This window comes from Acipenser ruthenus, chromosome 26 (genome assembly GCF_902713425.1).
Source record: "Acipenser ruthenus chromosome 26, fAciRut3.2 maternal haplotype, whole genome shotgun sequence".
Taxonomy (NCBI): Eukaryota; Metazoa; Chordata; class Actinopteri; order Acipenseriformes; family Acipenseridae; genus Acipenser; species Acipenser ruthenus.
In genome coordinates this window covers 5,686,910-5,696,895 of record NC_081214.1, presented here as the reverse complement: position 1 = coordinate 5,696,895, position 9,986 = coordinate 5,686,910, and the positions used below count along the sequence as shown (strand labels likewise).

The following is a 9,986-nucleotide window of genomic DNA, read 5'->3' as shown; positions in this document are numbered from 1 at the left end:
TTTCCCATTTGCTTACATTTCTGTTTTGTTTCCCTTAGCAAAAGCTGAGTTTGCAAATACCCATTCGGTGTTTCCTGTTGCTGCAGTTAGTATCAGGAGCATGCCTATATGGGTTAGAGTTGAGAAGGCTTCAAGGAGGAAACTGCAGCTGAAACTACCTGTATGGAATATAAACAAGCTGCACAAGCAACAGGGTCTGTGCTTTCTGATAAAGTGGAGTGCACATACAGGTACAGTAGGCTCTGGCTAAGAGGACACTCCTTGGGAAGCAAACAAAGTCTTCTCTTAGCCAAAGTGTTGTCTGAGACGGAGCTGACCACCAGACACAATATGACAAGGACAATCACAATATGAATCAATACAAACGTATTTATTACTTATGTCATGACGCACGTGCATCAACAGAATAAGAGAAAAGCAATAGGCAAGCTTAAGTTAATAAACTATAATAATAAACTAAGTGACAAACATGCAGCAGCGGCTCTAACAGTAATTATGAATACGAGAATGAATTATAACACAATGATTAACAACACAGCACCGCCCTACACACACATGTTAAAAAATGCAGCAGCAGCTCTAAGTTACTCTCATGATGATCAGATTAAATAAAACATTTGAATTTGAGTTTGATGATGAAGAGTTATCAGGTTACAAAACAGTACTGTATCACCTGTGAATCGGTGAGCAACGAATTGCTATTGGTGCCAAAAAGGTGTTCTTTTAAATGAAGTTCCTGTTCCTTTAGGTGGAGCATTTACAATGGGAAAAATCTGTTTCACCACAAGGTTGTTCCCTATTATTATTATTATTTATTTCTTAGCAGAAGCCCTTATCCAGGGCGACTTACAATTACATTATTTTTTACACATTATTTTTACATACAATTACCCATTTATACAGTTGGGTTTTTACTGGAGCAATCTAGGTAAAGTACCTTGCTCAAGGGTACAGCAGCAGTGTCCCCCACTGGGGATTGAACCCACGACCCTCCGGTCAAGAGTCCAGAGCCCTAACCACTACTCCACACTGCTGCCCAGACAGATGAGAATAATGCAAATGTATAATGAAAAATAAGTGTGTTCTTAAATGTGATTGTTAAAATAAGGAAGTCACCTTTACTCCACTCCTAATGTCAGCTTGCTAGTGCAATCTCTGGGAAAAAAAAAACAAAACAACTACACTGAACACAGCAGACCAGTTAACCAGTCCTGAGTATGCTCCTATAGCATTTCTGTATAGCTGTTTGAATAAGACACTCAAACTAGATCAATAGTTATTAGGCTATTAATAGATATTAAGATCCTGAATGTGGCCCCTGTAAATGAAATCCTAAAAGGGTTCTCTTGATGCAGAATTGTGTATGGGAAAACACAAACTAGACCACAGGATTACATCATGCTACAATCAATCAGCTACACTCTCCCCTTGTTACTGGCAATGAGAGGAAGGGATGCCATTACATTGATGAGTCACAGCCATCTGCCTTAAGGAAGGAACTGTTTGATTTACGCTGAATTACAGAAACTCAGTGAGACATTTCTGCACAGCTCAAACAAAAGGACAAACCAAGGTTAATGAAATTACAAATCCCTTGAATAATCTCTTGATCCAGTATGGGTTACCATGGTCTTACTACCTGGAATTTTTGGAAATGCCACATGCTTTATATAACCCTGATCATATGTCAAACATGCACAGATATTGAATTGCTATTAACTGACAGAGCAATACAGGGATGCAAATAAGACTCCCATGCATAGCAGTTTGATCCATTCCTGGTTTTTACGATGAGCCTAATAAGAGACAACCAAGCTTGTTACAGTGTGGCTAATCAAGCTTGTTATTAAAACCTGGCATGAATGGGTGAAACTGCTATGAAAAAAATGTCACATGTTTACTGTTAGATTGAGTTTTTCTCTTTTTGCAGATCTTTGGAGAACCGTCAGTCGTAAATAAACAATGCAAGTTACAATGAGAACAGAAGTTTCCTCCCTCGGCGGTTCCTTAATCTCCTCCATGCCACTGTCATCCAACCCAGGCGAATTCCATCACACTTTCTCAATTCAAACACAGTCTGAAACGCTTTGTATAATTCTGATCTAGGTGTGAGAGCTCATGCGATTACATATGATCAACATACGATTATATACAATGGTTCTACATAGTGGATGCAGTGTCATCTGTTGAAGAACTGCCTCATTAAAGCATTCACTGTAGATGGATTAAATCAAAAACTTGCCCATGGTATTTCCCTGTTCTATGGTGATGTACTGATTAACTCATATCTTACACTCATCAGATCCTGTCACTGAGTATCATCGCAACACCCACTGCTGAATCAACATCCTTCCCATACACCACAGGAAGTGGGAATGCTTTCTCCACTTCCTGTTTTAGAACCTCGTTTCTGGACAGCGCATTCCCGCTTCCCATGATCCTCTGCACGCCTGATTCCTGCAGTCTGCGCGGCGGCAGCATGGACAGCAGGTTCTGAACGATGCCGCGGCAGAGCGCCCGGGTCATGTGACCGAGCGAGACGTTGGCAGCAGAGATGCTGGACGCTGATCCCAGGTGATCGGGGGCGTGTCTTTCACCAAAGATGGTTGGGGATATTAGGAGGTCGGTTCTGTGTTGATTTAGGGCAGCTTGGATTGATTGGGTGTAGATACTGGAACTGTTGATATCCAAGCCTAAAAACACGGGGAAAGCAAACAGACACACTTTGTAGAAATCTAGAATATTAGATACCACAGCAGAACATTTTTGTAATTTGGTTGAATTTGACATAGCTTAAAATAATGTTTAATAGTTTACATTGTTTAAGCTTCTATGCACTCCAGTTTATTTACATTCCCCAAAGGTCGTTTTAGCAATAGTGACACAAACCTACGTGTCTATCTGTGAGCTACATAGGCATGCTCCAGTACTGATAGCTGGAGAGTTTTGTTTTGCAAATTCAATGCAATATATTCTTAAACATTTACAATAAATAGATACATAACCATTTAGGACAACACACCTTTAATATACTGTTATAAAAATGCAGTGTAACAATTGTGCTGGTTCCAAACACCTAGCACAGTATGCAGTCAATTGATCTAAATAATGGTCGATCTATATATACTGTTTTCATGATTAATAAAGGGTACGGAGATTACCATCTAACAGTTAATGCTAGACTCTATAGGTTATATCTGTCTGTTAAAATATAAAAACTCAGGTTTCTCATATTTTATTGAGTTAAATTAACATGAATCTAGTTATTCATCTATTTGTATCCAGCTGCTAAAACTAGTAAGAGCTTTACAAAGTCAAAAACAGGTTACCTAATTCTCTTATCCATTCTGTGAGCATCCCAACAAACGTTGCCAGCACGTTGCCCCCGTTGAGTGACGCAGCTACCGCCAGATAACAGCCGTCGAAGTACGGGAAATAAGAGAGAGGGGAGGAGGGGTCAGGCCTCTGTGGAGGCTGGAAGGTAGGGGGCAGGGCAAAGGTCAGCTGGGCAGAGGTGCTGACATTGAGAACTAAGAACAAACAAAACAGCAATCAGTTTCTCAAATCAGTAGTGCTGTAACACACTGACTAGTGAGTGGGTTTAAATGGAGAAAAAAGAACAGAAATTGAACTGCAGTTAAAATCATATTAAATATGTTCCACGTGTGTCCTATTTCTTTTTTAATTGCAGTTAAATAACAGTTTCAACATTTATTTCGGTAGCTTCTTGCTAAGAAATATACCAAAGTATTGAAAACTTTAAGGTGTTACCTACACTTGCTAAAACCTTGTAACAATTTAGCAATGTGTCAGGAATCTGTTTTTAGGTTGGAAAAATTAATATTTCACCCCACCTTACACTGCTAAAGTCATGATAATTACATGTCAAAGAAAACTAACCAAGGAACCTCTGGGGATGACTGACTGTGTCTTCCCATAGAGATCAATCAGTCTGCCTGGGTGGGGAGCCTTGAACTAAGCATTATAATTCAGCATTTACTGCCACCTGCTGCTCAATATCTATAAAAATGAGACACCGTTTTTGACATTAGGTTATAATTTTGGCCAAAACTGCTTCATGTTTTACCCGCGTCAGTCTTCTCCACCATGCAGGAATAGACTGAACACTGACAATCCCCCAGTGCCACTCCCACTGGCGTGTGTACCGGGACGCCGTGCCACTCTGAAGAGGTCTCCCCTGCAATACTGCCGGACTCCACTACCCTCGGGAGCAGCCGCACGGGGAAGCCAGCCTTCCTTAAACTGGAGCACACCAATGACAGCTTTTTACCAGATAACAGTGCTGCACGGATACTCCATTATAGGGATTCAGCTTTTCAATCAGGCAAGGGGCATTGGTGTTGATTGGGCTCAATTACCATTCCAAGTGAAACTAGTGAAGGAACAGCTGCTTGGGTTTGTCTTGACTGCTGCTTTTCTGAGACTCTGGAGAACAGCAATCCACACAAACCCAAGCAGCTGTTTCTTCACTTTGAAACCAGCCTTCCTGAAACTGGAGCGTGATATTAACAGCTTGGCAGGCTTTTACTAGACAGTAGTGCAGCGCGAACCGATTATTTGGATTTAGCTCTTCAATCAGGTGAAGGAAGTAAAACATCTCAGCTGCTTCTCAGATGTTTGTATTATACTCATGTGCTCTTGTAAAGAGGTGTAATCATAGTTATGGCATGTTATCTATTTTTGGAAACCCCCTGAAACAAGCAGCAACAAATGTAATGTAACATAAGCCACTTACATTTCCTCATTCCATTCGTTAGCCTTTGTGTTGAAGTATCCCCAGCTGGCAGCATTTTGGACAGACATCATGGGTCTTTCCTGGCCACACAGCATAGTGACCACATAGTCTTGTATGGTCCCTGCTGCAGTAAAGGGGGTCAGAAAATCAGGCCTGCGTTGAAACGAGAAACGCAATTGATGGATTAGTCAAAAGGTAAGGTTGTCTTTCTCGCTGCCTTTAAATCACGTTGCACAAAATGAGCTCACACAGCCACATCAAAGGGGAATGTCATATCAACTTTAATAGTTTGGGAACATGAAGTCAAATTGATAGTGTGAAAAAGAGCTCTATCATTTATATGTCCTGTTAAAATGATGTGGCAGGAAAAGAGTAACAGAACGTTTTTGAAAGAATGACACAATGCTCTACAAGCAGTCAGATACTCAATATACAGTACAGTGTGAAGGTGGTTGTACCTGTGTTTGAGGTACCAGAAAACAGTGGTACAGCCAAAGCCAGTGGCCAGGCTGAGGTGGGAGTCAGGTAGAGGCAGTGAAGACAGAAACTCTCTGGTGCAGCGGCCATCTTGCCATGTGATCAGAGGGCTGACATCTATTGGCTGGAACATGTGACATTCTCCAGTCCTCAGCCAATCACAGCCTGAAATACAATTAAACAGGTTGTATTAAAGGAAGCGTGTCCATTTGTACCTAGCAGTACCTAGCATCACTAACGTTTAGATTAGCCTTTACTGTATGTCACAAAGCAAAACCAAAAACATTATTATGATCAAGAACACACTTTAAAAAAATCTATTAAATCCATCATCTGACCTGCCATATTCTTTTTAATTCCCTGTATTTTAATAGTGAATTTTACCTGAGTTAATGACAATAGGGTACTGATGCCATTGCAACATCTAGTCTCAGAACCCCCCTCTCCCCGATTTCTGATTGCTAGTGATTTCAAATCCAAAACGTCTACCTTTTCCTGCTTTCCAAAACACCACCCCATGCATCTGTCCAGAGACACCTATCCTGATGACTCCTTGGAGCCTGTATTTGGGTAAGGCAGCAATGCACTCATTCAGAGCGTCAACTATCCTCCCAGCATCTTGCTCCTTAGCCTAAATTAGCAATTATAAAGACAAGAGAAAGCAGACATTACTGGAAAGTCTAAGACTTGTTTTTTTCAATGTCCAACCAGCCAATCTGGCTTAATTTTCACTGTAACAAACATCTACCATTTTCCCAGAATGGCTCATCTGTTCTCCTCAACCACTGCCCATTAAGATGACTGTGCACATGGTATAATTGTGGCATATTTCTTTGCATTGCCAGTCCTTCACGAACCTGTATTCCAGTGTCACTGCTGATGTCTGCTTTCGTCTGTCTGGTCTGGCTGTTGGTCACTCTGTTGGTTTTGGTTTCCAAGAGCACAGCCTTTACTGAGGTGGTTCCCAGATCTATACCCAGTACATACTGGCCTGACACTGGGCCCTGGGCCATTATCTCCTGTCTGGGGAAACAGACCAATACAACAAAAACAGGATTCAGCGCCCACACATTCAGGCAACTGAAGTGAATAGGGTTGTGGATAATACTTCCCTGGAAAGCATGCTTTAGTCGAAAAAGCCTGTCAGCTACACAATCTAGGGATGGAAATAAGACTCCTATTGCATAGCAGTTTCACCCATTCAGGGTTTTACTATGAACTTCATTAGCCACAATGTATAGGTAGAGTAACAAGCTCAGGTGTGTCTTACTAAACATGGCAAAACCAGGAATGGAACAAACTGCTATGCAATGAGAGTCTTGTTTAAATAGTCTTTCTTTCATATAATATGCACAAATTAGCCTGATATACAAACTGAACGTTATTTTCCAGTATTAAAGTTTAGAATTCACCACTTGGTTGTCTACATAAGATAAACTATTGTGCATTATTATGTGCTGAACTGTAACTGTCAGTTTAACATGCAGGTATAGCACAGAGTCAAGGACCTGGTCCAAATAAAACGAATGTATTTTTAAGGTGTTCATTTGTGTTTTGTATGCTGCAATAGTTGGCAGTGCCAGACACTGTCATTGTGCGTATTTGAATTCAAATAACCACGGCCAACCTGTATATGTTAGACAAATTTAGGGCAAATTTTAATGCAGTGCTTTAAATTAAAACTATATACAGTATGCTTCATTAGTTTGGGTTTGTTTTGTCCAAAGACATTTTACTGTTAAACTTATAGCCGCGCTATTCCACAAAGTGTTATTAACGATTGTGCCCAATTTTTAAACATGTATTATTTTATTCAGGAGCATTCAGCATGTCCTTTCTACGAATTTTGCTTTAAATGGAAAATTCCTTAATTTGTGCAAGAACACAAGATTTCCAGGAAGTTAAGCTTTCAAAATGAAAGGGTATAATCATTAGACAACAGAATGGCACTGCCGCTGAAGCCTCTGCAATATTCGGCTCCAGGTGCACTGGCAGGACGCCCACGACAATGAACCACTGCTGAAGTTTTTTTAAATATTTCTTTACATTTAATGTAGGCTACTAGTAATCGATTTTGAACTGAAAGAAACAATATATTACGAACTAAATCAGATAGCTCATTTTTTAATGACAAAAGACTAATACAATAAATACAAGTTGTAAGAAATTAATTTTATGTATTAAAATAAAACTCACGTCCTTTAGCTTGCGACACCGGGGCGAAAAACAAAGCTTGGCCTGAAAGGCCACCGTATCATGGTCAAAGGTTAGTATTCGAACACTTTACAAAAGTATTTGTTTACACGGAGGGAAAACATAATTTAAATTAAATATATTTTTAAAGTAAAGTGATGATTACTAATACTTAAACAAATTAAAATATTTAAAAATAAATATTTTAGCATCCCTTTCCCATCATTCAATGCAGCACAAAATGGCCGAATCTTTGTGTTCGGTTCAGTGTTACTGATCTTATTTTCTATTTATTGAATTACGTTTAGAAACAACGTTATCAATTTTAAAATATATATATTTTTTGTGTCAAAAAAAAACTACATAAACAAAGCGTATGTGTTTTATTTACAATTACCATGGCAATTTGAATTGTTTGCGAAGAACGAAAAGTGGTGGCATTTAATTCGACTATATTTGTTGTTTAAACCGGTAAGCAATGCACTTAAATTATGCTTTTATTAAGAGTGTAGTGTAATAATTTACGCTGAGCGCGGTTTGTTGGTTTCAGCAGTTAGGCCTAATTTTACTAATCGAAATCTTTCATGAACCAATTAACAAAATGGTATGTATAAAATAGACAATACGCTAAAACTACATTAGCCGTATAATCATTATACCGTTACCGTAGTATTTCGTACCTTCCCGGTTCCAACCTGCAGATAATTGTCATTCAATTTCTCTTTAAAGCGCAGATTGCTGTCTTAAATTAAAACAAGCACGCTTCTAATGTCTGTAAGGAGTGGAGAAACAGTATACATTAAAATAAATGTACTGAACCCCTCAACGAGATGTCTATATGACATTACTTACCCCAGGGGGGCCTGGATAGAAGGCTATTGTGAAACTTGAACATTTTGTAGGAAATGCTAATGTACTGCATATATCCTTTCCATAGATTCCACAGATTGATAGATTTTTGCATTTCTGAAAACATCTGTCTACGTCGTTCTAACTTAAATATTTAGAATTTTGTACAGACCCATCACCCATCTCATTTAAGAGTACAGATATCTCTTTGGTAACCTATACAAATGGTTCCTGCTATGACTCGTGTTCCATTATGTAATATTGATTTTAAACAGAAGACATTTCAGTCTCTCTAGATCTCATGTCGGGAACGTGGGGCGACTTGTAATTTGTATTGGTTAGTGAATGTTACTGCTTTGACCCAAGTTAACATATTTCCTTTATTGTTACAGAAACATAGTCGTAGTAAAGCATGGCGTCTTTGGTAGCCAAACGTGAAGGACCACAGTTCATCAGCGAGGTGGCTGTCAGGGGGAATGCCGGAGTGCTGGATTACTGCAGGACCTCGGTGTCTGCCTTGTCGGGAGCCACAGCGGGCATTCTTGGTCTGACTGCATTGTACGGTTTTGTATTCTACTTCCTTGCCTCGTTCCTCCTCTCCCTCCTCCTTATACTCAAAGCTGGTCGAAAGTGGAACAAGTCTTTCAAATCGAGAAGATTGCTGTTCACCGGGGGGCTTGTGGGAGGCCTCTTCACTTACGTCCTTTTCTGGACTTTCCTTTATGGCATGGTGCACGTGTACTAATCATACAGCATTTAAATACACAGGCTTCACCAAATGTAAGGACAGTTGGTCACGTTAAGTTTGGGATTTTAGTACATTTTTACTGCCTGTAATTGCTAGTACATAATATGTTAGGTATTCCATGTAGGTTTTACTAATTAAAACCAAACTTGACATGTTTTGTCTTTTTTTTTTTCCTGATCTTGTGCATTACATTCAAATGTGAAACTGCAGTAGTACAGTAATAATAAGGTTAGTAAAATTAAGAGAAATAAATAAATGCTTATGATGTCTATGATGCTTTTTTTATACAAAGTGATTCTGTGTGTATAGTTGCTTGAAAAGCTAAATTGATTGAAAAGACAAAAAAAAAAAAAAGATTGAAAAAAAGTGTGAACAAGCAGAGGACTCTGAATCAAAACTTTAATGAATTGCTTAAATCTGCAACTTTAGCGTAGTATTTATTCCAGGGTAATTGCCAGGGTTGGGGGTTAAGTCCTGTTTTTCAAATCCAATTCTTTCAAAAGAATTGGAATGTATATTTTAGAGACATCATTGTTCAACTGCTTTCATTTGAAGCCAATTTAATTGACTAACAGTGACTTCAATTTAAATGATTGTTGCCACTCTGAGAAGCTAATTTTAACAGAACACTGCTAATTGCAATTTTGATCAGTGATGTGGTGGAATTGATTAAAAGGGAATTGAAAAGCGATTTTAAAAAGGAAATGGAATTGGAATTGAAAAACAGGAAATGACCCCCAACCCTTTTAATCGACCACACAGTCTTTACTTGCATACAAGCAATAGCACGTTATATTTTATCAATTAGTTGATGAGTAATAAAAATGCAATGGTTGGTAGTAGAAGACTGGTTACTTAAATATGGAAACGTAATAACCTCTTTAACAGAATCGAATTGGTGTATATCCTGGAGTAAAACTGATTAGATCGAAGCAGGTTTGATTCTACATGGGTATAGAATTC

At 39.0% G+C, this 9,986-nt stretch overlaps 2 protein-coding genes across 3 annotated transcripts; one reads left to right on the top strand and one right to left on the bottom strand.

Moving 5' to 3' along the window:
* Nucleotides 1-353: 353 nt before the first annotated feature.
* On the bottom strand, nucleotides 354-7,506 carry LOC117430566 (sedoheptulokinase-like). The gene is made up of 8 exons (XM_034050727.3): nucleotides 7,430-7,506; nucleotides 6,091-6,256; nucleotides 5,723-5,864; nucleotides 5,215-5,398; nucleotides 4,757-4,909; nucleotides 4,088-4,263; nucleotides 3,330-3,530; nucleotides 354-2,693 (listed from the first exon to the last, which is right to left on the bottom strand). The coding sequence occupies exons 2-8, from the start codon at nucleotides 6,244-6,246 to the stop codon at nucleotides 2,299-2,301; spliced, it is 1,407 nt and encodes a 468-aa protein (XP_033906618.3). The 5' UTR covers nucleotides 6,247-6,256; nucleotides 7,430-7,506; the 3' UTR covers nucleotides 354-2,298.
* LOC117430569 (ER membrane protein complex subunit 6) lies at nucleotides 7,477-9,177 on the top strand. Of its 2 annotated transcripts, none has more exons than XM_059001686.1 (2): nucleotides 7,477-7,499; nucleotides 8,668-9,177. In XM_059001686.1, the coding sequence occupies exon 2, from the start codon at nucleotides 8,688-8,690 to the stop codon at nucleotides 9,018-9,020; it is 333 nt and encodes a 110-aa protein (XP_058857669.1). In that variant the 5' UTR covers nucleotides 7,477-7,499; nucleotides 8,668-8,687; the 3' UTR covers nucleotides 9,021-9,177. The 2 variants fall into 2 exon arrangements, with proteins under 2 accessions (XP_058857669.1, XP_033906622.1); XM_034050731.3 differs by lacking the exon at nucleotides 7,477-7,499 and adding an exon at nucleotides 7,646-7,897.
* Nucleotides 9,178-9,986: the final 809 nt, after the last annotated feature.